This window comes from Myxocyprinus asiaticus, chromosome 48, assembly GCF_019703515.2.
Source record: "Myxocyprinus asiaticus isolate MX2 ecotype Aquarium Trade chromosome 48, UBuf_Myxa_2, whole genome shotgun sequence".
Lineage (NCBI taxonomy): Eukaryota > Metazoa > Chordata > Actinopteri > Cypriniformes > Catostomidae > Myxocyprinus > Myxocyprinus asiaticus.
In genome coordinates this window covers 3,797,984-3,824,528 of record NC_059391.1, presented here as the reverse complement: position 1 = coordinate 3,824,528, position 26,545 = coordinate 3,797,984, and the positions used below count along the sequence as shown (strand labels likewise).

Here is a 26,545-nt window from a genome sequence, read left to right as displayed (position 1 = left end):
AGGGACCTCTGTGATGTAGACCACAAGACCAGGTCTGGCTTCAGATTTGTTACGATCTCTGGTGGAAAGATAAGCTTAAATCCAAGCTTAAGTCTAAATCCACCTGCATCTTCCAGTCACGGGCTTTGTCTAGCAGGCTTGATTCCCTCCTTGTAGATGTAAGCATTGGCAGTTTTCCTGCTGGTACGAAGGCAGTGGTGTTAGAGAAGCCAGTTGTTTTGGGAGGTAGGGCATTGGCAACAGTTCTCCTTTGCTCCAGGATATTTGCCAGGTTCCAGAGTACCTGATTGTGTCTCCAGGTCATAGCGGCCTGGGGAAAGACTAGTTTTACAGCTGGTAAGGATGTGCATTAGAGTTGCCGTTTCTTTGCATAGCGGGCACGATGGATCTTCTCCCTTCCACTGGTTTATGTTTGTGGGAATGGGAAGCACATTGTACGTGGCTCTGATGATGAAACTAATTCTGCCTCCTTCCATCTCCCATAGATTCCAGATCAATTTGCGGTGTTCCATGTTTTCCCATGCCCTGTTTAACCTGTGAGACTGCCCTTGTGCTTCACATTGCCTCCTCTTGCTGGCAGACCTCAGCAACTACCAGCTTTCGCCGCTGGATTGATGTTGTTTTGTGCCAAATGGGGCGACTCGTCTCAAGACCAAAACTACCTCTACCATGCTGTACTTGACCTACAATAATCTCCATGCTTGAGAGACAATTTTGCTTGTTCTACAGCCTCAGACAGGGTCCACTTCCTCCCAGTTGTCAGCCTGGGAGCAGTTGTCCATGTTACACCGTCTCAAGACTCAGTCAAGCTCATGTCCAGCCTCACCTTCGTGTACTTGTATTCTTCAGTGAGGCTAGAGACAGGCAGTTCCAGTACACCGCTCCCATACATGCCGATATTGCTGAGGCAGCGTGGAAGTCCAAGCCATTTCTTTATGTAGGAGCTGATTGTTCTCTCCATCTTCTCGACTTTGGTGATGGGAAGCTCGTAGACTGTCAGTGGCCATAGACGTGGAAACAGTCCAAACTGCAAGCACCAAAGTTTCAGCTTGTCAGGGAGTGCGGTCTTGTCTATACTGACAAGACCTTTGATGGTTTCTTCCCTAATTTGGATGCTCTGGTCTGTGTCTTTGAGGCTTGCATTGTACCATCGCCCCAAGCTCTTGACAGGCAATTCCAGCACCATTGGAATGGGTGTGTTGTCGTAAAATGGGTAAAGTTTCCCTTTAACAATTGATATGCTCCTGGATTTGCTGGGTTTAAACTTCATTCGTGCCCACTTTATGTTTGACTGAAGCTTTTCCAGCTGTCGCTTTGTATATGCGACAGTTGAGGTCAGCGTGGTCATATCATCCATGTAAGCTCAAATGGGAGGTAGTCACTCTTCTGACTTCAGGTGTTCTCCTACAACCCATTTGGATGCTCGGATGATCAGTTCCTTTACCATGGTGAAGGCTAAATGGGAGATAGTTTAGTCTGCCATTATTCCTACTTCCACATGTTGCCATGCTGTAATGTACTCTGTTGTTTTGAGACAGAACTGCAGATCTTGGAAGTAGTTCCTGACCAGGTTTGTCATGGTCGTTGGTACATGGAAGAAATCAAAAGCTGTACAGAGAAGGGAGTGTGGGATGGATCCAAAAACATTTGCTAAGTCGAGGAATAAGACGTGCAGATCTCTTCCTTCCTTTTTTGCGATTTGAATCTGGTGCCATGATCTGAACATCCTGATGAGTCTGGTATGCCTGCTTTCTGCACCTCAGTGTCAATCAGATTGTTTTGTTTCAGGTATGTTGTCATCCCTTGAGCAATGATGCTAAAGAAGATATTTCCTTCAACATTCAAGAGATTGATTTTCCGGAATTGGTCGATGTTTGAAGCCTTTTTTTCCTTAGGGATTAATATCCTTCCAGCCCTTCGCCATACCTTTGGGAGAGTTTGTTTCTTCTATACCATCTTCATTTGTTTCCAAAGGAATCTCAGGACATCTGGAGCGTTCTTATACAGCCTGTATGGAACTCCATTTGGTCTTGGAGCTGAAGCAGTCCTTGCCTTCCTCACAACTCAACCTCACTCCATCTTGGAAGGCTGTCAGCTTGTGTTCTGGTTGCAGGATGGGTGGCATATCTGGAGGCATAACTCTCTGCTCATGTCTCTGATCATCGGTGTGTCTTTTTACAAAAGAGTCCTTTTACAAAACTAAAGGGATCCTGGTAGAAATATGTTTGTTCCCTCTCCTACTCCTTACGGCGAATTCTGAGGTTTTCTGCCTTCCACAGCGTTGCCAAGCAATCTTTTATGTCTTCTTGTTGGAGATTGATACCCACTCTCTCCTCCAATGATGCCTTCCTCCACTGCTTCTTCAAGGCCCTTCTCTCCCTAACAAGGCATTCAATTTCTTGTTGCCTTCTAGACATTAGAAGGGGTGTTGTTGGGCCTGGGTAGCTCAGCGAGTATTGACACTGACTACCACCCCTGGAGTTGCAAGTTCGAATCCAGGGCATGCTGAGTGACTCCAGCCAGGTCTCCTAAGCAACCAAATTGGCCCAGTTGCTAGGGAGGATAGAGTCACATGGGGTAACCTCCTCGTGGTTGCGATTAGGGGTTCTCGCTCTCAATGGGGTGCGTAGTAAGTTGTGCATGGATCGCGGAGAGTAGCATGAGCCTCCACATGCTGTGAGTCTCCACAGTGTCATGCACAGCGAGCCACGTGATGAGATGTGTGTATTGACTGTCTCGGAAGCGGAGGCAACTGAGACTTGTCCTCCGCCATCCGAAATGAGGTGAATAACCGCACCACCACGACGACCCACTAAGTAGTGGGAATTGGGCATTCCAAATTGGGAGAAAAGGGATTAAATTAGAAGGGGTGTTGTTATGTCCTTCCCTGCTTGTTTTGTACCAAACCTTTCCACCCCGTAGTTTTAGATCAAGTCACTCAATCTTTCCAGCTAATTTTCTGCTGATCCTCAAAGCCCATCCAGAACTATACTCAGGTCTGTATTGATGTCCACTCGTTTTTGTTGCTGGACTTCACTTGTGGTCTGTGGCCTTGAATCTTCTGCTCCGTATGCAGACTGCATCAGGTTGGGCTCCAGATCATACAGTATGTTGAGCTTGAATTAATCCCCTCAGCCATTGGGGTATTGATGCTCAGCAAACTTTGGATTATGTCCTGCTGCTGTGCTTCACTCGACTCATAATCAGTGGGAGGTCCTGGCCTCACTTCCTTCATGCACTGCATACAGCCTTGATGTATTCTTAGGCCTCTGAGAGATGTTATCTTGGACCACCTGCAGTTGCATATTTGGAGCAGTTTTTTTTTAGTCTTCTTCCGGCCCTGCTCTTGCAGACTCTTGTAGGGGGTATTTTCCTTCTTGTATTTTTCGTAGCCATAAGGGGTGACTCCTATTCACCTATCAAAGTGACGGAGCCTGCTGTCACGGATAGCTAGTCCATGACAGCCCCGTTGAGGTCTTTCCCTTCTGTCAGCTGTCGTTCCTTGCCGTCACATGGTCTTTCCCTAGTTGTCAGCTGCACTTTCACAGCAGTCACTGGATTTATCCAGTTAATTATTTGAACTCATAGGACGTTTTGTTTCTATCCCTTACACTAATCAGCATTCCCTTGGTTTCTTGAGTGGTGGTCATTGGGGTTATCAAGTGGGCACCCTCCTTTCGTAATAACCTGTAAAAATGCTACAGTAAAAAAAACCATAAATTGGTTAATGAGTAGTTACCGTAAAATCTACGTAAAAAATGTAAATATATTTAAAAAGACAATACATGTAGTTTTACTTTCAAATGTTGGATAAAATAAATTTTTAGATGTAAAAAGTATGATTTTCCTGTATAATTAACAGTAAAAATTTGTTATGTTAACAAGAGAGTACATGTACTTTTTATGGTAAATTATTGTTAAAATTACAGGAAAAAAACAGTAATTGGGCGTTACCAGAATTCCCATTGTGAGCGGTAACATTTAATTATATTTTATGGAATAGTTATGTTTCTTCTTATTTTTAATATCAGTTATGTACTTTTCATTGCATAATTTTAATTTCACTTTTGTTACCCTGATAGTGTTTAATGTTTGTGTGAGTAACACTGAGCACTGTCTCTACATGTTTATTGGTCATTTGCTCCTGGAAGGGTCTCTGTTGATGAACGTCATGTCATCATGTGCCCTTCTGTAACTACTATGGTGATTAACAATACATTATAAAGTGAAAAGCATATTTTTATAGTTTCAAAATATATTTTAATTATATAACCGACAGCACTGCACCATAATATATATAGTAAAAACAACAGTTTTAAATTGTAAAATGTACAGGTTGTTCTGTAAAGTTGTTTACATTTTTACTGTATTTTTTACATAATTATTCTGGCAACCACAGCTGCCAGTTTTCTTTTTTTAAATTTTATTATTATTATTATTATTTTTTTAGATAGATAAATATATAGTTTTGTTTTAATGTAAACATATGTATTACAGATATAATATTTAGTCGCCTGGTTTATAATCATTTGTCCTGATATCTCCAGCTTATAGGATACAATGAGAAACCCGTGAGCCTACAGATGTTCATCGGAACAGCAGACGAGCGTTATATCAGGCCACACCTGTTCTATCAGGTGCACAGGATAACAGGGAAAACTGTAGTGACGCCCACTCAGGAGACAGTGATCGCCAACACCAAAGTTCTCGAAATTCCTCTCCTGCCTGAAAACAACATGTCTGCCAGGTACCTGTCGGACAAACCTCTGATTTACATTCACTGCCCTGCATGCATCAGAGAGAGAGCATTTTTACATAAATAATATATTGACATGGCTGACCATTTAGCCTTTGGATCAGAAAGATGGCAGCTGTCAATGGAAAGTATGGGATATTCAGTACAGGTTTTAAATCTTTAAATAGAGACTTACATTTTCCATAGTTCTAAATATACCGGTTAAATTTATTGTCTCATGCATGCAGTAGAGATGGTAGTGAAATGACTGAAATAATTTTGTGATTAATTTTAAGAGTTAAGTGAGTTGTTGGCCACTGTATACTAATAAAACCAATTATATCAGTCTTTGGTTTTACTTCCTTTGCTACTTTCTTTGCCCAGGAGTTTTGTTTTTATTAAAATTAACAGATTTCAACTTTTTTCTTTTTGTTATATGAAGATCACATTAAAACTGACTTGGACACTTTTACAAAGCCAAGATCATTTAGTTTGGTACTTTTCAAATACCTTTTATGTATAGATTTTACAATTTTAGCCTCATCCCAGACCCAGACTTTCAATATTAAATCCATTATAAAAATACAAATTATTACTAATTTAAAACTAGGGTAATTTAAACAGAGTGAAATTAATTCGAAATTCATTTGTGTGAAAATTACTTTAAAAATTTTGACTGTCCTACAGTTGTGGCATCAATTACACCACACCAAACTTTTTTTCCCCTTATAGCGCTTTTTCAAAAGTTAGTGTACTTGTTAACCAAGTCAACAATAGTGTCAGTGAAGAGCATGCTTTAGATAAAATATGAGATATGTTTGAAGAAAAAATTGAAGGTAAATAAAATATCACTTATTGGGTGTCACTTTCAAGCTGTAATTTTGCCAAATTATTAAAAACATGTTAAATATTATTTAATGGTGTGTATTTAGGATACATAAAATTTTAGCTATGAAATTAGCCATAGCAAGACAAAAGAGTCAGCCATTTTATTTCAAAAACTTCAAAAAAAATATCATTTCCATCTGCATCATTTCCAGCACAGAATTCTATTAAACACAATACAGAATTTGAGATGTGCTGGAAATGACGCTGTGGTGTGAATTTCCATGACTTTCAGAAAATTTTACAAAAATTACATAAATCTCTTGTGATGTACATACACTTTTGGACATTTTAGTAGAAAAATAAAATAATCTAGAGAGAGTGTGGACTTTATTTATTTATTTAACTATCTTATAGATGTTCACAGTGCTGAAAGTGCCTGAAAATGGAAATAATTGTATTAAAATGAACAGAATCTCATTGACTTGAATATCAAATGGATGTATTTTACCATCTTTCTCTGAAAGTATTGACTGTGCTGGGATACTGAAACTACGGAACTCAGACATCGAGTTGCGGAAAGGAGAAACGGACATCGGCCGTAAGAACACACGTGTGCGTGCTGTATTCCGTGTTCACATCCCTCAGCACAATGGAAAAATGCTGTCACTGCAGGTGGCCTCTGTACCCATAGAATGCTGTGAGTTCTTTTCTTTACTGTGTTGATGTATTTCCTATTGAAACGGGAATGGTTGTAACCACTAATGGGACGAGAAAAACAATAGCAAAATGTATTGATAAATGATTCCTCACTTATTTACCCTTCTCTTTCTTTGTGCACTAGCTCAACGCTTGGCTCAGGAGCTTCCCCAGATCGAGGATTTCAGTCCTGCCTGTGGATCCTTGACTGGAGGAGAGGAGATGACAATCACTGGCCCAAACATCAACCCAGAGTCAATAGTCATCTTCCAAGAAAAGGGCTCTGGTTAGGGATTATTTTTAAATTAAATTATTTGAAGGTGGATGATTATACTTACAACGCATTTCTCATTTGAAGCAACAGTAGGATTGCAATACATTTTGAATGTCAATTTGTTATATAAAAAAAAGAGTCTTTGTATCATCTTTTTTCCATTCCAGATGGTAAAACACAATGGGAGGCTGATGTGAAAGCTATACCAGAAAAGAGTACAAATGTAAGTATAATATGTTAATTTTTCTAGTAAAGAACACTCCTTTAAATGCAATTGCCACTGAGATCTATAATTACAGGTGGATATTTCTGAAATTTTGTATGTGTTCCCATTCCTGTTTAGACAAGCATAGTGGTAAAGATTCCTCCGTATTACAAGAAAACCTCAGTTTCCTCCACCCAGGTGCAGTTCTGTGTCAGCAATGGCAAGAGGAAGAGAAGTGCCTCACAGTTCTTCACCTATCTTTCAGGTAATAGTCCTTCTTTTGAGTAGAACTAATCTCATAGGGAGCATCTACATAAAGTCTGGTCCACTTGGCAGCTTATTTAAGTGGATAACTGCCCAATTAGCCAGGATGGGGCTGTCTGACCAACATGTAAAACCTTCAACAACAGTTCACATTTTTAAATGACGCTTAGTGGTGGGTAAATCTTAAATTGATGATACCACAAATGATAGAACGGAGTGCAACAAAATGGTACCTTGTTTGAGACAGCAGTCTCAATGAATTGATGCACAGACAACACAAAGATATTAGTAGATGTTGTAGACATATGATTCTAAGTTCAGTTACAAAACTCTACATACCAATTTGATAGGTCCTTTGACATGTACTCTGTTAGCCAATCAACTTTTTTACTCCTCCTTTGTCTAGCAATTAAATTGCCTCATTGTTTGCAGTAAGCTGGATTTCAGTGCAGTGCATTATGAGAGTTTTCTCTCTGAAACCCTATTCCTCCCCGTACCACTAGATCTCCTTTACAGGGATTGTATATCTAATTTTGCAGCAGCAGCAGCAGCAGCAGCAAGTCTTACATGCTCAACATAGCATTTCTGTGTTCTTTGCAGTAGCAAGTCTTTGTATTTGCTCTGCAGCAGCAATGTAAGAAGATCTAGTCTGCCAAGACCAAACCTTCCAGCTAGTCATATCCATATCCTATATCCTTATAATTATGAAAACAAGTGCATTATACAGTTGTGAGATCTCACACCCTGCTATGGGCCTCCAACAAAATTCTTAAATATCTTTTGAAGCTTTAAAGCTATTCAATGTCTAACCCAGTGACTAGTTTTCCCTAGAAGTGCTCACTGTAGCTGCCCAATTTCTTGTAATGATAATTTGTACCCCAGAAATTGCGAAGATGCCAGTCAATCAGGTAAGATCTTGCGATTTTGGAAATCTTCTGCCATTTGTGTGCAATAAGGGTGTCTTTTCTGAAACTACAAGAAAACTAGCCTGAAATTAAGTTTAATTTGGTAAAAAATGCTCATAAAGCAAATGTGTAAAGTTTTGTTCATCCCCCTTCCCAGCAGTGCAGGTGAAGCAGGAGTTTGGTAAGGGGAAGGACCTTGCCACTAATGATCTTGCAGGGCAACATCCCACCACCTCCCCTGCAGGCTTCATTACCACCGGCGACCCAATTCCAACCGATCAGGTCCAGCCCCTCGAGCAGTGGCTGCTGTCTGGAGGACCAGTCTGTGCTCCATCTTCAACTTACCTTAGTTACTTACCTCAGCATCCTTTGTATCTGAACCAGCAGCATCTTACAGACAGCAGTCTTGGTACTGGAGCAGACCCCCACCCTATGTTCCACCACCCATCAGTGGACTTTACCAAATCTTCATACCAGAAACCTCAAGAGAACCTTTCTTACAAGGGACAGTCTAGTCTTCCCAATAATGGCGGATCACTGCAAGGTGGCAAGTCATCCCAAATCTTTACTGAGCAACCAAGGTCTCAACGAGGCAAAGGATTCCAAGTCATGCCTTCAGAACAGGGCCATAATCTTCACCACTTTGGCCTTTCCTTACCTTCCAACCAGTCTGAGTTAACTAACCCAACTGTTGATAGATCTGGTCTGCACATTGTGGATCTGGTGCAGTTCCCACAGTCCTCCTCATCCCAGGTGCCTCCTCTTACTAATCACTCCACTCTTGCTACAGTGCCTTCTATCTCTTCGTCTACCAAGGAGTGCTCGAAGGACCATCAACCCCTCAAAGGTACATCTCTCAAGGTAGCCGGCAAAAGTGTAGACCCATTGGGTTACAGTACGTCACAAGGTGGAGAAAGCCTTAACATTAAAGAGGAATCAGAGGAAAGGAAAGAGCTAACCTTTAAGACCATAGGACTACAGGATATCACTCTTGATGATGGTAAGGCTCTAAAGAAAACAGTTTACAGAATACTGCAGGTTCAATTCAAGCTTTTTGAAAATAATTTCGACTGCTGTGTTTGCAGTAATCCACTAACAATGGAAGTCTGTGGGGGAAGGCATTGCATAATAAATGTTAATATACACAATAGTGAAAGTATAGTCACAAGATTTAATATTCCATGATAAAATCACTTATTAGCTTTGTCTGTGCAAAGTTATTTGAAAATATCCAACATTTCAACTCCTGTTGTGTCCAATTCAAGCCAGTAAAATAAACTCATATTTTCATACGTGCAAGGATACCAGAAATAAACTGTTTGTCCAACCCCATGAATTATGTATAACCAAAGTTTCAGCCCCCTGAAAAGTAATCACTAAAAGGATGATTCAGATAACTTTAAAGATCAAATACCACACATCTTTGTGCAGAAGAATTAGCGCATTAGTGTATTAGCAAAAACACAAGTTGCGCTGATGACAACACTAGTGTTGTGCACACTGTGCATGAGACATAACAGCATGAGGAAAACCAAAGTATAGATTAGCCTTTTGTCATCAATATTTCTCGGTCTGGATAAAGAAATTTAAATGTGTAGATCCGCTAAAAGTTAATTTTGTCAACATTTAGGAGTACACTAGCATATAGATAGCTTAAAAGCTAACAGACATGAATTAAAAGCCACAAAACTGTAATTTTTATTTCTTTAAACCCTTCAGAATGCTTTGCTCCATAGACTCATTTTAAGTGCATTACTGTAAACATGATTTTTGTGTGTTTTTACAATCTGAGGGACAAGTCAAAATTATTTTCTATGGTCCTCTTTTAGCAACACCAGAGTATAGTTGGTAACGTTTCCTCACCTCAAAGCTAAGTGTTGCTGTGACTAACTCTTTGTTACAGACTACTGTATATTATCTGTTTAGATGCAATACACACTTGACTGCACCTCATGTTGAGACAATAACTTACCCTAAACTGCATTATCAAAATGTCTGGTAGCTTGGCACCATATGCTAGCTGGGCTTTTTGTTTACTCTCAAGGAAAACTAACAGCTGCCACCCCTAGTGTCTGGAAGCATGTTTAGTTTGGGCCTAATTATAGTCTGCAGTCCCGCAGTGCAGTGGGAAAGAGGATACTGGTATTGCATAGAGTCATCCAAAAGAGCTAAATATACCATGGAGGCTAATCCACCCCTAGATTTTCGCAGCTGTATTGTGACACTCTTGCATAGTCTGCATAAGACATTGCTGCCATTAGCTTGGAAGAAGACCTCAACTTCGCAGATTACCTTGACTGAACTTGACCCAAGGTGTCCCATCTGTTCCCTGGGGGGGGGGCCATGAAGGTGTCCCTTCTGTTCCTGGAAAAAGAAAAAAGAAAAGAAAAAGCTAAATGGAAAAAAAAAAGAGAAGAATTTGTTAGCAGTATGTATATAGCAAAATATGAGCTACACTGACTTTTCTAATTACAAAGTTAAAATGTACAAAATACCTTTTTGTAATTGACTTTTGTTATTGATATATAATATATTTACTTTTTCAAATTTAAATTGATTTCAGATGTACAGTATTACAAATTAAAGTTTAATTTAATATGAAAAACTAATTATTAATTTAATAATTTTAAGTAAAATATAAGGAATTTATTAATTTATATAAAATATTTTTTTTATATATTTTTATATTGTATTCCTTAAATATATATTTTTTATTTTGTAAACATTTACATTTTACAAATGTAATGTATTTACAATTTATGTATTTGCAAGTTTAAATATTAATAATTAAAAAGATTTATTTAAATAATTGTAATATTTAATTATATAATACATTAAAGCTGCACTACGTAACATGGTGCTCTCTAGCGACATCTGTGGTTGAAATTTAAAATTGCAAACAATTTGCGGAAGAACACTTTACGTCCTTTGTGTTTCGACGCTACTGCTCTGGTGGATGAATCTCGTGATTTGAGCTTATTGCCTTGATATTCAGAGCCAGAGTCATGATGTGCTATTTTCATGGTGCTATTATTATGTTAAATGATTAAATATTTAAAAATGAAAAATTAATTGCTTTGGTGAAGACACTGTCATTTACATATTTTGAATGAATGAATTTAACATGTATAGTGCTTTTCTGACAGTATACTCAAAGCGCTTTTACACTGATAACAAACCACCACCAGTTACCAGCATATTTTAATATGATTATTCAAGTGTTTTATCTACTATTAAAGTTTGTATTATACTACATTTATCAATTTAAGAGGTGAAACCCGTGATATGGTTGATAGGAGTTCCATGGAAGACTGTGTAAGGGATTTCTCCGCTTGAGCTGCGTGAGTTGAACACGCTAACACCAGCAAAATTAACCGCTTCAAAACGGACTAAATAGCTAATTCAAATGCATCCTATTTATACACGAGATTCATCAATATATCCACAACAATTATGGAACAACTTACAGTGAAGCGACGCGCACGTCAGAATATGTGCTGCGTTACTTGAATTGTGAATACGCAGTTTCCATAAGAAACACGCTACACATAATGAATAATTCATAATACAGGCTAACTTCTAAAAAGTAGCCATATGAAGGTAAAATGATGGCTAAATGATTTGCATGCACAGAGTAAGATTTGTGAAAGCGTAAATGAAGTTACATGCGCGATAGAAAAATTTGCATGCACAGAGTAAGATTTGTGAAAGCGTAAATCAAATTGCAAGCGTAAAAATAAATTGCATGCGCACAGAACGTTTTGTAAAGGTGTAAATCTAGTTGCAAGCATAAGAAACAAATATTAGCAATACTTTAATGCTTTGCATAAGTGTAATTCATGTGTTGAGAATCTATAATTGCATATTAACACAAAGTAAATTTGGTCTGTGTTCTTCTGACTTCCTTTTTTTCGCTCTTACACTTTTGGCACTGTTTTAACACCTAAGCATGGCCAAAAACATTGCAAACCTGCTATCAGCGATATGCAAGCAAAGAAAGGGTGTAATGAACAGCAAAATGGATTCACCGCATAGAATCAGTCTGTATGTGTAAAATAAACTACTGCAAACGTAAATATTTTCCAGAAATAATCTGATATACACTGTTCCGTCTTCCCTTTTGTTGTGCTCACACTTTTGACACAAATTTCTCACTGAAAAGAGTTTTGCAAGCACGAGGGGGAAGACGGATCTACCTGCTTCTAGTAACCAATCAAATGAGGTTTTCCTTGACCAGTTTACTTATGTTTGGTGAATAGATGGAATTAGCTGGTATCACAGAACTCATTCTAGAAAACAAATTAATAAAGTAAGCCATATAAAACAAAACTTTGTGAACAGATAGTTTACTTATATCATTTTGTTTTTTAGAATGAGTTCAATGATACCAGTAAGTTCCTTCCATCCATCCATCCACCATGCCAATGATAATTGAAAGTAATTAAAATATAATTAAAACAATGAACAGCAACAAGAAGAAACATTTGAACACCAGACTGAGATTTATATCAATAAATGGTGTCAGCTCAACACTGTTTACACTCGCAATAAAAGAACGTGTTTGTATTAATATTTCAGTTTAATATTTAAGAGAGGATAGATACCCAGAGGAACGACGCTGAGCCATATGAAGAAGAAGCTGTCTCTCATGTTATTAAACCAATCAGGTCAGAGTAAACTGGTCAAGGAAAACCTCATTTGATTGGTTACTAGACGCAGGTAGACCCGTCTTCCCCCTCGCGCTTGCAAAACTCTTTTCAGTGAGAAATTTGTGTCAAAAGTGTGAGCACAACAAAAGGGAAGACGGAACAGTGTATATCAGATTATTTCTGGAAAATATTTATGCCACAAACACAAGTCATTTACACGTTTGCAGTAGTTTATTTTACACATACAGACTGATTCTATGCGGTGAATCCATTTTGCTGTTCATTACACCCTTTCTTTGCTCGCATATCGCTGATTGCAGGTTTGCAATGTTTTTGGCCATGCTTAGGTGTTAAAACAGTGCCAAAAGTGTAAGAGCGAAAAAAAGGAAGTCAGAAGAACACAGACCAAATTTACTTTGTGTTAATATGCAATTATAGATTCACAACACGTGAATTACACTTATGCAAAGCATTAAAGTATTGCTAATATTTGTTTCTTACACCTGCAACTAGATTTACACCTATACAAAACGTTCTGTGCACATGCAATTTATTTTTTACGCTTGCAATTTGATTTACGCTTTCACAAATCTTACTCTGTGCATGCAAATCATTTAGGCACAATTTTACCTTCATATAGCCAATACTTCCATCTATACATAATTATTTCAGGAGCTCAAGTTTTTCACAACAAGGACAGTATATACAGTACATTTATGCTGTATGTGTGATACATGTATACATAAGAAAATGCTTATACATTTTTTTTCTAAATGTTTGAAAATTTTATTCAAGTTTGAACTGTTACAGTTTGACACTTTTTTTTATTTTTTTTTTATTTATTTTTTTTGTCCATTTTGCACATCATCAGGTAAAATATATTATTCATTGACTAAAATTAATTGGGAATTGGGCATTCCAAATTGGGGAGAAAAGGGGATAAACACATTTTTTTTTTTTTTTATTACATAAGAACAATAATTATTTTTATTAATATACCATTAAATAAATAGATCATTCATATTAATTTATTTTAATAAATGTATATTAACAATAATTTCTATTAATAATAATAATTAAAATAAATAAATTATTGTTTTATAAATTATAAATTATATCAAATATTTTTTTATATAAAATAATGATAAATATGAATGTACAAAAATTATAACATTGTCTTTGTTCATGAAGGTGTCCCTACTGTTCCTGGTATAAATAAATAAATAAGAAAGACATAAAAAGCTAAATATAAAGAAAAAATAGATGTAAGTATAGAGCAGAATATGAGATACATTTACTTTTATAATTAAAAAGTTAAAATGTATATGATACACTTTATAATTGAATTTTGTAATTGATATTTCTAAAATAGCATTAATATATTTACATATTATAAATGTAACTTGATTACAAATGTATTTACAGTTTAAAGATGCACTCTTCTGTCTTGTTATTGGACACCTTCACTATTGGATTAAATTAATCATGGCTGATTGTGAATAGTGAATTTCTACAATGGCGTCTGTAACTGAAAACTATCGATTTTGAATGATGCTGCATCCACACCACTAGGTGTCACTGTAAGTCACAAGACTTGCATGACACAAGAAAAAAGTTACTGAGTGCACCTTTTCATTTAATATTAATAATTATACAGCATATATACTATATATTATACATATATTTTATTTTGTAAATATACTAAATAGTTTAGTTTAAATATATTTACCTTTTATAAGTGTAATTCCATTTAAAATAGGATTAGAATTGTATGTTTTAATATTAATAATTAAAATGATTAATTTAATGTATTTATAGAATATACACCGATCAGCCACAACATTAAAACCACCTGCGTAATATTGTGTAGGTCCCCCTCGTTCCGCCAAAACGGCGCCAACCCGCATCTCAGAAGAGCATTCAGAGATGATATTCTTCTCACCACAATTGTACAGAGCAGTTATCTGAGTTACTGTAGACTTTGTCAGTTCAAACCGGTCTGGCCATTCTCTGTTGACCTCTCTCATCAACAAGGTGTTTTCCTGCCGCTCACTGAATGTTTTTTGGTATTGGCACCATTCTGAGTAAATTCTAGAGACTGTTGTGTGTGAAAATCCCAGGAGATCAGCAGTTACAGAAATACTCAAACCAGCCCATCTGTCACCAACAATCATGCTACGCTCCAAATCACTGAGATCACATGGTTGATGTGAGCATTAACTGAAGCTCCTGACCTGTATCTGCATGATTTTATGCACTGCACTGCTGCCACGCTAATCGCATGGATGATTATTGGTAGGTGAGTGACAGTTCTGTGGACAGAAATGCCTTGTTGAAGAGAGAGGTCAACAGAGAATGGCCAGACCGGTTTGAACTGACAAAGTCTACGGTAACTCAGATAACCGCTCTGTACAATTGTGAGATGCGGTTTGGCGCTGTTTTGGCGGCACAAGGGGTACCTACACAATATTAGGCAGGTGTTTTTAATGTTGTGGCTGATCAGTGTATATGTAATTAATATATTAATTTGACTTAAGATAACTTTTGACCGGTAGTGTATATAAAAGTATTGAAACACTTTACTGAAATGTTTCTCATGATCTTTAAAATCTTTTGATCTGAAAGCGTATGCTTAAATGTTTGAAATTAGTTTTGTAGACAAAAATATAATTGTGCCACCTTATTAATTTATTTCATTATAAAACAAAAATTTAATAAAAGATTTTATTTTTTTTTAATTGATAACTTGGACCAAATAAGAATGAAAAGCAGCCAATAAGTGCCCAACATAGATGGGAACTCCTTCAATACTGTTTAAAAAGCATCCCAGGGTGATACCTCAAGAAGTTGGTTGAGAAAATGTCAAGAGTACATGTCTGCAAATTCTAGGCAAAAGGATGACTACTTTGAAGATGCTAAAATATAACACAGTTTTGATTTATTTTGGAGTTTTAGTCACAACATAATTCCCATAGTTCCATTTGTTATTCCATAGTTTTGATGACATTACTATTATTCTAAAAAGTAAAAAAAAAAAAAAAAAAAAATTATAATAATGTTAAAAGTGTTTCAAAACTTTTGACTGGTAGTGTGTGTGTGGGTGTGTGGGTGTGTGGGTGTGTATATATATATATATATATATATGTGTGTGTGTGTATATATATATACACAGACAGTTGAAGTCAAAAGTTTTCATACACTTAAGTTGAAGTCATTAAAACTCATTTTTTAACCACTCCACAGATTTAATATTAGCAAACTATAGTTTTGGTAAGTTGTTTAGGACATCTTCTTTGAGCATGACATGAGTAATTTTCCAACAATTGTTTACAGACAGATTGTTTCACTTTTTATTGACTATATCACAATTCCAGTGGGTCAGAAGTTTACATACATTAAGTTAACTGTGCCTGTAAGCAGCTTGGAAAATTCTAGAAATTGATGTCGTCTTTAGACAATTAGCTTCTGATAGGAGGTGTACTGAATTGGAGTTGTACCTGTGAATGTATTTTAAGGCCTACATTCAAACTCAGTGTCTCATTGCTTGACATCATGGGAAAATCAAAAGAAATCAGCCAAGACCTCAGAAAAACAATTGTGGACCTCCACAAGTCTGGTTCATCCTTGGGAGCAATTTCCAAATGCCTGCAGGTACCACGTTCATCTGTACAAACAATAGTACGTAAGTATAAACACCATGGGACTACGCAGCCATCATACCGCTCAGGAAGGAGAGGCATTCTGTCTCCTAGAGATGAACGTAGTTTGGTGCGAAAAGTGCAGATCAATCCCAGAACAACAGCAAAGGACCTTGTGAAGATACTGGAGGAAACAGGTAGACACGTATCTATATCCACAGTAAAACAAGTCCTATATCAACATAGCCTGAAAGGCTGCTCAGCAAGGAAGAATCCACTGCTCCAAAACCGCCATAAAAAAGCCAGACTACAGTTTGCAAGTGCACATGGGGACAAAGATCTTACTTTTTGGAGAAATGTCCTCTGGTGTAATGAAACAAAAATTGAACTGTTTGGCCATAATGACCATCGTTATGTTTGGAGGAAAAAGGGTGAGGCTTGCAAGCCGAAGAACACCATCCCAACCGTGAAGCATGGAGGTGGCAGCATCATGTTGTGGGGGTGCTTCGCTGCAGGAGGGACTGGTGCATTTCACAAAATAGATGGCATTATGAGGAAGGAAAATTATGTAGATATATTGAAGCAACATCTCAAGACATCATCCATGAAGTTAAAGCTCGGTCACAAATGGGTCTTCCAAATGGACAATGACATCAAGCATACCTCCAAAGTTGTGGCAAAATGGCTTAAGGACAACAAAGTCAAGGTATTGGAGTGACCATCACAAAGCCCTGACCTCAATCCGATAGAAAACTTGAGGGCAGAACTGAAAAAGTGTGTGTGAGCGAGGAGGCCTACAAACCTGACTCAGTTACACCAGTTCTGTCTGGAGGAATGGGCCAAAATTCCGGCAACTTATTGTGAGAAGCTTGTGGAAGACTACCCAAAACATTTGACCCAATTTAAACAATTTAAAGACAATGCTACCAAATACAAACAAAGTGTATGTAAACTTCTGACCCATTGGGAATGTGATGAAAGAAATAAAAGCTGAAATAAATTATTCTCTCTACTATTATTCTGACATTTCACATTCTTAAAATAAAGTAGTGATCCTAACTGACCTGAGACAGGGAATGTTTTCTATGATTAAATGTCAGGAATTGTGAAAACTGAATTTAAATGTATTTGGCTAAGGTGTATGTAAACTTCTGTCTTCAACTATATATATATATATATATATATATATATATATATATATATATATATATATATATACAGGTGCATCTCAATAAATTAGAATGTTGTGGAAAAGTTCATTTATTTCAGTAATTCAACTCAAATTGTGAAACTCGTGTATTAAATAAATTCAATGCACACAGACTGAAGTAGTTTAAGTCTTTGGTTCTTTTAATTGTGATGATTTTGGCTCACATTTAACAAAAACCCACCAATTCACTATCTCAAAAAATTAGAATATGGTGACATGCCAATCAGCTAATCAGCTCAAAACACCTGCAAAGGTTTTCTGAGCCTTCAAAATGGTCTCTCAGTTTGGTTCACTAGGCTACACAATCATGGGGAAGACTGCTGATCTGACAGTTGTCCAGAAGACAATCATTGACACCCTTCACAAGGAGGGTAAGCCACAAACATTCATTGCCAAAGAAGCTGGCTGTTCACAGAGTGCTGTATCCAAGCATGTAAACAGAAAGTTGAGTGGAAGGAAAAAGTGTGGAAGAAAAAGATGCACAACCATCCGAGAGAACCGCAGCCTTATGAGGATTTTCAAGCAAAATCGATTCAAGAATTTGGGTGAACTTCACAAGGAATGGACTGAGGCTGGGGTCAAGGCATCAAGAGCCACCACACACAGACATGTCAAGGAATTTGACTACAGTTGTCGTATTCCTCTTGTTAAGCCACTCCTGAACCACAGACAACGTCAGAGGCGTCTTACCTGGGCTAAGGAGAAGGAAAAACTGGACTGTTGCCCAGTGGTCCAAAGTCCTCTTTTCAGATGAGAGCAAGTTTTGTATTTCATTTGGAAACCAAGGTCCTAGAGTCTGGAGGAAGGGTGGAGAAGCTCATAGCCCAAGTTGCTTGAAGTCCAGTGTTAAGTTTCCACAGTCTGTGATGATTTGGGGTGCAATGTCATCTGCTGGTGTTGGTCCATTGTGTTTTTTGAAAACCAAAGTCACTGCACCTGTTTACCAAGACATTTTGGAGCACTTCATGCTTCCTTCTGCTGACCAGCTTTTTAAAGATGCTGATTTCATTTTCCAGCAGGATTTGGCACCTGCCCACACTGCCAAAAGCACCAAAAGTTGGTTAAATGACCATGGTGTTGGTGTGCTTGACTGGCCAGCAAACTCACCAGACCTGAACCCCATAGAGAATCTATGGGGTATTGTCAAGAGGAAAATGAGAAACATGAGACCAAAAAATGCAGATGAGCTGAAGGCCACTGTCAAAGAAACCTGGGCTTCCATACCACCTCAGCAGTGCCACAAACTGATCACCTCCATGCCACGCCGAATTGAGGCAGTAATTAAAGCAAAAGGAGCCCCTACCAAGTATTGAGTACATATACAGTAAATGAACATACTTTCCAGAAGGCCAACAATTCACTAAAAATGTTTTTTTTATTGGTCTTATGATGTATTCTAATTTTTTGAGATAGTGAATTGGTGGTTTTTGTTAAATGTGAGCAAAATCATCACAATTAAAAGAACCAAAGACTTAAACTACTTCAGTCTGTGTGCATTGAATTTATTTAATACACGAGTTTCACAATTTGAGTTGAATTACTGAAATAAATGAACTTTTCCATGACATTCTAATTTATTGAGATGCACCTGTGTGTATATATATATATATATATATATGCCACAATATTAAAACCACCTGCCTAAAATTGTGTAGGTCCCCCTCGTGCCACCAAAACAGCGCCAACCCGCATCTCAGAATAACATTCTGAGATGATATTCTTCTCACCACAATTGTACAGAGTGGTTATCTGCGTTATAGTAGGCTTTGTCAGTTCGAACCAGTCTGGCCATTCTCAGTTGTCCTCTCTCATCAACAAGGCAGCTACTTAATACTCAAACCAGCCCATCTGGCACCAACAATCAGCCAATTGTGTAGCAGCAGTATATATATATATATAGATAATCTTTTTAATCATTTATTAAAGAACAATAATTATTCTTTATTAATATCATTAATTAGATATATAAATAATGAGTCTATTTAAAAAATAATGAATTTATATTATCAATATTAATAATGAAAATAAAAAATTTTGTAATTTTTTTTATATATTATAAATAATAGAAAAGCATCTTTTTAAAATAATAATAAATATAAATATTCAGAAATTACATATACATTTTATATATTATAAATATTCATTTGAAATATCTAATTTCATTTATAAATATAATTTAACAATACCAAGTAAAGAATGTGTGTAAATTTTGTATGTGGTATACTCCTTCTTACCTGGCCCACCATCACCGTGCCTCAACAGCACTTATCCGTGTTGGAGAGGACAGGTGCAGTGGATTGGAATACCCCTGTTGAGTGAGTGCTGTTGTCCGGCATCATGCTCCCTTCATTGCCAGGCTGTGTGTGTGTGTGTGTGTGTGTGTGTGTGTGTGTGTGTGTGTGTACGTGTACATGTACGTGGGCACACTTGCGTGTATGTGGGTGGGTTTGGGTGGTTTACGCGGGAATTTTATTAGGTTACAAACTGGTAATTACAGGGGTATTATGCTATAATTGTAGTTTATGAGGACATTTCTAGTGTCCCCATAAACCAAATCGCTTAAAAAACACACTTGTGTGTGTGTAACCCTCCATGTGTGTTGTTGTCTTTCATCTACACTCAGATTCTTGTCCAAATGCACACTTCCTTTTCTGACTATGATATATTTATAACCCACACTGTATACTCTTCTTCCCATTTCATATTGATGATGCATGTCATGTTGTGAATAGCTTGTGTATTTAAAGTGTATTAATGGACTTTGTGTAGGCTTTTCACATTACATTACATTGATAAGAATGGCTGCATTTCAAGACTACTTTAGTACAGTTATTACAGCAGTTACACTGAAGAAGGCCTTGGGTCGAAATGTCTGTTCCCCCCCGCTGCTGCTTTTAGACAATAAAGAACCAATCTTTTTTTAAGACATTTCCAGAGTGCAGATCTTCCTTCTCATGTATGGACTACTATAGTAGTAACACATTTTCAGCCTTTGTGGTTTAACATTACCCATTGAAGTTGGAAAGTGTTAAATGATGCTGTGTAAAAGCTTAAGCATGCTCTAAATTAAAGTAAGAACAGCAGGGGAATCACCAGAGATGCACAACACTGTCCTCAGATTGACTATAAATGGACAAAAATGAAATGTTGCTCATTCATCTCTTTTTCTATTATTTAAACTGACTCACGTGTATAGGTGTATTTCACCCCATAATAAAAACAAAACAAAAAATTCTAATCTGCATATAGAAAATCAAGCCTATTTTAAGGACCGTATAGATTCTTTTGCATTGTGACATTATTTTCATCATAATTTTCATTATTTAATTTCCTTGAAGATTCTCATTACCAGAATGTGCCCAGAAGTTTAACTTTTGGGGGTGTTTCTATTTTATTTGATGAATTTGTTATTTATATGTTATAACAAATACAGATTAATTTAATATGTTTATTTGTTTTTGATGTAACTAAATGTTTAATCTCATTTGATTCTTATACTGTAATATGGTGTTTGTTATTGTAATAGAGTACAATATATACTGTGAGTGTACTGTACAATATGTAAGTTTAAAAATTATTCAAATTCATTCAATGATTAAAAAAATCTGCATAAATTAAATGCAATACATCAATTACTACCATGATATATAAGTGCTATTTAAAGGGATAGGTCACCCAAAAATGAAAAGTCTCTCATCATTTACTCTCCCTCATGATATCCCTGGTGTGTATGACTTTCTTTCTTCACCAGAACACATTTGAAGAAAAATGTCTTAGCTCAGTAGTTCCTTAAAATGCAAGTGAATGGCGATTTCTCTTTTGGAGGTCCAAACATCAAAGACAGTCAGCATAAACTTCATCCATACGACACCAGCGGTTAAATTAATGTCTTCTAAAATGATACGATTGCTTTTGGTGTGAAAAAGGTCAATATTTAAGTATTTTTTTGAATTCTAAATCATTCTTCTGGTCGGCAGCGGTATGTGTGTGTGACATAATCTCACTGGCATTTGAAACATGCGAGAACTGGCGCAAGTATGTCACAGCTGGAAGAGCAACGCTGTTTACAAGTGAGAAGGAGGAACACTGTACAGTAGCTTGGTTGGTTTTGGTTTAGATCTGTATTGATCTGTTTCTTTACTCACAGTGGTGCATTTGTGTGCTTATCTTGGATGTATCAACTGAGTGGAAAACATAAGATTACATTGGTATCATGGCAACGTGAAGCAATGGTTTATAGTTAAAAAAGTATTTAAATATTGATATTTTTCGCACCAAAAGCAATCGTGTCACTTTAAAAGACATTCATTTAACTGCTGGAGTCGTATTGATGAAGTTTATGCTGACTGTCTTTGATTTTTGGAGCTTCAAAAGAGAAATCTCCATTCATTTGCATTTTAAGGAACTACTGAGCTAAGAAATGTTTCTATATTTCTTCAAATGTGTTCTGCAGAAGAAAGAAAGTCATACACATGGGATATCATTAAACTTGAGTAAATAATGAGATAATTTTCATTTTTGGGTGAACTATCCCTTTAAGAAATATAATTACATTTTTTTTGCATTTGGTGTGCCTGTCAGGAAAATGTCACAATGCAAAAACATCATAATGGTCCTAAAAATAAGCTTATTTTCTTTCAACAAAATATAATTTATGATTTCTTTCTTTTGATTTCGAGATGAAATATGACTCGGACATATTCCTGACAGGTTTCATGGAATTCATCCTTAAACATCTTTTCTCATATGTTTGTTCTCTTTGCAGTAAGTGAGGTCATTGTCAGAGACTTGTTTGAGATTCCAGACTCTGGTGATACCAACAGCGTGCCGTAGCTCCACTCTCATGGACGATAGGTCCCACAGATCTCAAAATCTAAACGGTGCACCTTCCACCAGACTTTAGTACTGCAACCATTGCTAACAGTGAAATGACAAACAGAAGCGTGGACATCTCATTATAACTGCTTTGACTGTGGAAGGATCAGCCATCATGCATTTAATGCACTTGTTAAGAAAACATTTTCTATGAGCAATTCCATGTACATAAACGTTTCCAGTCTAGTAGAGGTTGTATAAGGACTTTGAACATGGTTAAACTGGGCATATCAAATGTGAATGTAAAATGTACTTGAAAATATACAAGTCCTTTTGTGCCTTAAAGGGATAGTTCACCTAAAAATGGAAAGGTCGGAAATATTTTTCAAGGTTACATTTTTGATTGACTCCAAAAAGTCTTCAGTACTGAAGTACCGAGCAAATATATATATATACAGGTGCTGGTCATATAATTAGAATATCATCAAAAAGTTGATTTATTTCACTAATTCCATTCAAAAAGTGAAACTTGTATATTATATTCATTCATTACACACAGACTGATATATTTCAAATGTTTATTTCTTTTAATTTTGATGATTATAACTGACAACTAAGGAAAATCCCAAATTCAGTATCTCAGAAAATTAGAATATTGTGAAAAGGTTCAATATTGAAGACACCTGGTGCCACACTCTAATCAGCTAATTAACTCAAAACACCTGCAAAGGCCTTTAAATGGTCTCTCAGTCTAGTTCTGTATGCTACACAATCATGGGGAAGACTGCTGACTTGACAGTTGTCCAAAAGACGACCATTGACACGTTGCACAAGGAGGGCAAGACACAAAAGGTCATTGCAAAAGAGGCTGGCTGTTCACAGAGCTCTGTGTCCAAGCACATTAATAGAGAGGCGAAGGGAAGGAAAAGATGTGGTAGAAAAAAGTGTACAAGCAATAGGGATAACCGCACCCTGGAGAGGACTGTGAAACAAAACCCATTCAAAAATGTGGGGGAGAACCACTACGCACAGACGTATGCAAGACATGGGTTTCAGCTGTCGCATTCCTTGTGTCAAGCCACTCTTGAACAACAGACAGCATCTGAAGCGTCTCGCCTGGGCTAAAGACAAAAAGGACTGGACTGCTGCTGAGTGGTCCAAAGTTATGTTCTCTGATGAAAGTAAATTTTGCATTTCCTTTGGAAATCAGGGTCCCAGAGTCTGGAGGAAGAGAGGAGAGGCACACAATCCACGTTGCTTGAGGTCCAGTGTAAAGTTTCCACAGTCAGTGATGGTTTGGGGTGCCATGTCATCTGCTGGTGTTGGTCCACTGTGTTTTCTGAGGTCCAAGGTCAATGCAGCTGTATACCAGGAAGTTTTAGAGCACTTCATGCTTCCTGCTGCTGACCAACTTTATGGAGATGCAGATTTCATTTTCCAACAGGACTTGGCACCTGCACACAGTGCCAAAGCAACCAGTATCTGGTTTAAGGACCATGGTGTCCCTGTTCTTAATTGGCCAGCAAACTTGCCTGACCTTAACCCCATAGAAAATCTATGGGGTATTGTGAAGAGGAAGATGCGATATGCCAGACCCAACAATGCAGAAGAGCTGAAGGCCACTATCAGAGCAACCTGGGCTCTCATAACACCTGAGCAGTGCCACAGACTGATCGACTCCATGCCACGCCGCATTGCTGCAGTAATTCAGGCAAAAGGAGCCCCAACTAAGTATTGAGTGCTGTACATGCTCATACTTTCCATGTTTATACTTTTCAGTTGGCCAAGATTTCTAAAAATCCTTTCTTTGTATTGGTCTTAAGTAATATTCTAATTTTCTGAGATACTGAATTTGGGATTTTCCTTAGTTGTCAGTTATAATCATCAAAATTAAAAGAAATAAACATTTGAAATATATCAGTCTGTGTGTAATGAATGAATATAATATACTAGTTTCACTTTTTGAATGAATTAGTGAAATAAATCAACTTTTTGATGATATTCTAATTATATGACCAGCACCTGTGTGTATATATATATTAGCCTAATGTGAACTGTAAACATAATTAGAACAGGTAACATCAATATGCTTCATCTCCTTTAGAAAATATGTATAAAGGTCATTCACAATTGCTTCTGTCTCCATGATGTTAACCTTTGCATAAATGGAAAAAAAAAAAAAAACATATGGATTACTTTTATGCTGCCTTTATGTGCTTTTTGAGCTTCAAAATTTTGAACCCTGTTGATTTGCATTGTATGGAGCTACAAAGCTGAAATATTCTTCTAAAAATCTTAATTTGTGTTCTGCTGAAGAAAGAAAGTCATAGGCCTACACATCTAGGATATCATGAGAAAATGATGAGAGATTTTTCATTTTTGGGTGAACTATCCCTTTAAACCTGACATGCCTTTGATCCTATTTGAATGTTTCATTTGTCTGTAATTGTCTCTTAATTAGGACTTTGTATGTAGTTGAAATCTACAGATCAGTTCTTGTAATGTATGAAAATCAAAAGCAGTTTTAGATTATTAATTATAAAGAAAAGAAATATACATCAGCATGTAGCATATGAGACAGTCCCATGTTTCAGTTAGCTGAGTGTCACTTTAATCAACAGTGATACCTGTTTGACATATCAGTAGATTGTTTTCTCAGACTTTTTCTCATTGCTTAATAGTTTTTCAAACTGAATTTTTATTTATGAATTTTTACTGAACATAAAAGAGATTTTGTGACATTTTGTGTGAGCAACCTTTTAGTTTTTGTGTATTTCAACCCCTTCCACATTTAATCACGTGCAGGAGATGAATTATAGGTATCAACATTTCTGTTTTCACAAGTTAAAATGATCATTCTTATATCAGGATCGGAATTACTACTAGTGAAAGTGCTAATTTTTGACATTAGTAATTCTGCACTAGTAAAAACTTTAATAATTCTTTATATAAAAATGATGTCATTACTCATACCAATTCTTGATATAAAAAATGTAATTTTCTAATCTGTAACTTCATTTTCACTACTATAATTTCACAATGATCTGTCATTTATTCACTACTATTCAAAACACAATTTCAGATGTCTATTATTGATTTCTTACTAGTTGAAATTCCAAATACACATGTTAGCTTTGTACTTCTTACTAGTAAAAATTATATTGTTATATCAGTAATTACATTGTTACCAGTGCAAATTTCCATCTCAACAATTGAATTACAACTAGTAAAAATGCAAATGTTATATGTCTGTAAATGTTTTTTCACTAGTAGCAATGGTAATTTCTGATATCTGTAATGTGATTATAACTAGTAAGAATTTTAAGATATCTTTAATACTCTCAATTTATTGATATCTGAAGTACATTTCCATATATCTGAAATACCAACTCTAACATGTTGGAATACATTTACAGATATCAAATACAGATCATTTCAGTTCAGTTCAATTCAATTGTTGATTTCAGAAATGAATATTTGTACTAGTAAAAAATGTAATTACTGACATATAAATGTATGATATGTGAAATTTGAACTAATAGGAAATTAACTTTAGATTTCTTTAACTGTGTTTTTGAATAAGAGTGAATGAGATCATTGTGAAATTCTACTAGACTAGTGGAAATTCAGTTACCGATATCAATAATTTTTTTTTTAATTATTATTATTAGTTGAAATTTCATTGATATCAAGAATGCATTTTTTGAAAGAAATGATGTAATTGTTTATGTCAATAATAATAATAAATATTTATTTATTTTTATCCCCTTTTCTCCCAATTTGGAATGACCAATTCCCACTACTTGGTCCTCATGGTGGCACATTTACTCACATCAATCCGGGTGGTGGAGGACATGTCTCAGTTGCCTCTGCTTCTGAGACCATCAATCTGCGCATCCTCTCACCTGGCTCGCTGTGCATGACACTGCGGAAACTCCCAGCATGTGGAGGCTCATGCTATTCTCCATGATCCACGCACAACTTACCACATGCCCCATTGAGATCGAGAACCACTAATTGCCACCAGGAGGAGGTTACCCCATGTGACTCTACCCTCCCTAGCAACCAGGCCAATTTGTTTGCTTAGGAGACCTGGCTGAGTGATTCGAACTCGCGACTCCAGGGGTGGTAGTCAGGGTCAATACTCTCTGAGCTACCCAGGCTCAAATTTCAATTATTATTAACATTTTTACTAGTACAAATGTAAGTACTGATATCAAAAATGCACTTTCACCAGTGGTAATTCCATTCCTGTCATACAGAATTAGAATTTAAATTAGTAAAAAATTAATTGTTGATGTCTAAAATTCATGTATAATTATATTT

At 36.6% G+C, this 26,545-nt stretch overlaps 1 protein-coding gene across 5 annotated transcripts in view; it reads left to right on the top strand.

The window, feature by feature from the left end:
* Positions 1-24,958, top strand: part of LOC127437451 (nuclear factor of activated T-cells, cytoplasmic 3-like) — a 38,015-nt gene extending 13,057 nt beyond the window's left edge. For 3 of the 5 annotated variants that reach the window (XM_051692380.1, XM_051692383.1, XM_051692382.1), the window contains exons 4-10: positions 4,548-4,747; positions 6,088-6,260; positions 6,405-6,545; positions 6,701-6,756; positions 6,877-7,003; positions 8,065-8,907; positions 22,170-24,958. In XM_051692380.1, coding sequence (XP_051548340.1) covers positions 4,548-4,747; positions 6,088-6,260; positions 6,405-6,545; positions 6,701-6,756; positions 6,877-7,003; positions 8,065-8,907; positions 22,170-22,237 — 1,608 coding nt within the window. In that variant the 3' untranslated portion in view covers positions 22,238-24,958. The remainder of the gene's footprint in view (positions 1-4,547; positions 4,748-6,087; positions 6,261-6,404; positions 6,546-6,700; positions 6,757-6,876; positions 7,004-8,064; positions 8,908-22,169) is intronic. The other 2 variants (XM_051692381.1, XM_051692384.1) reach the window with 2 other exon arrangements.
* The last annotated feature ends 1,587 nt before the right edge of the window (positions 24,959-26,545 follow it).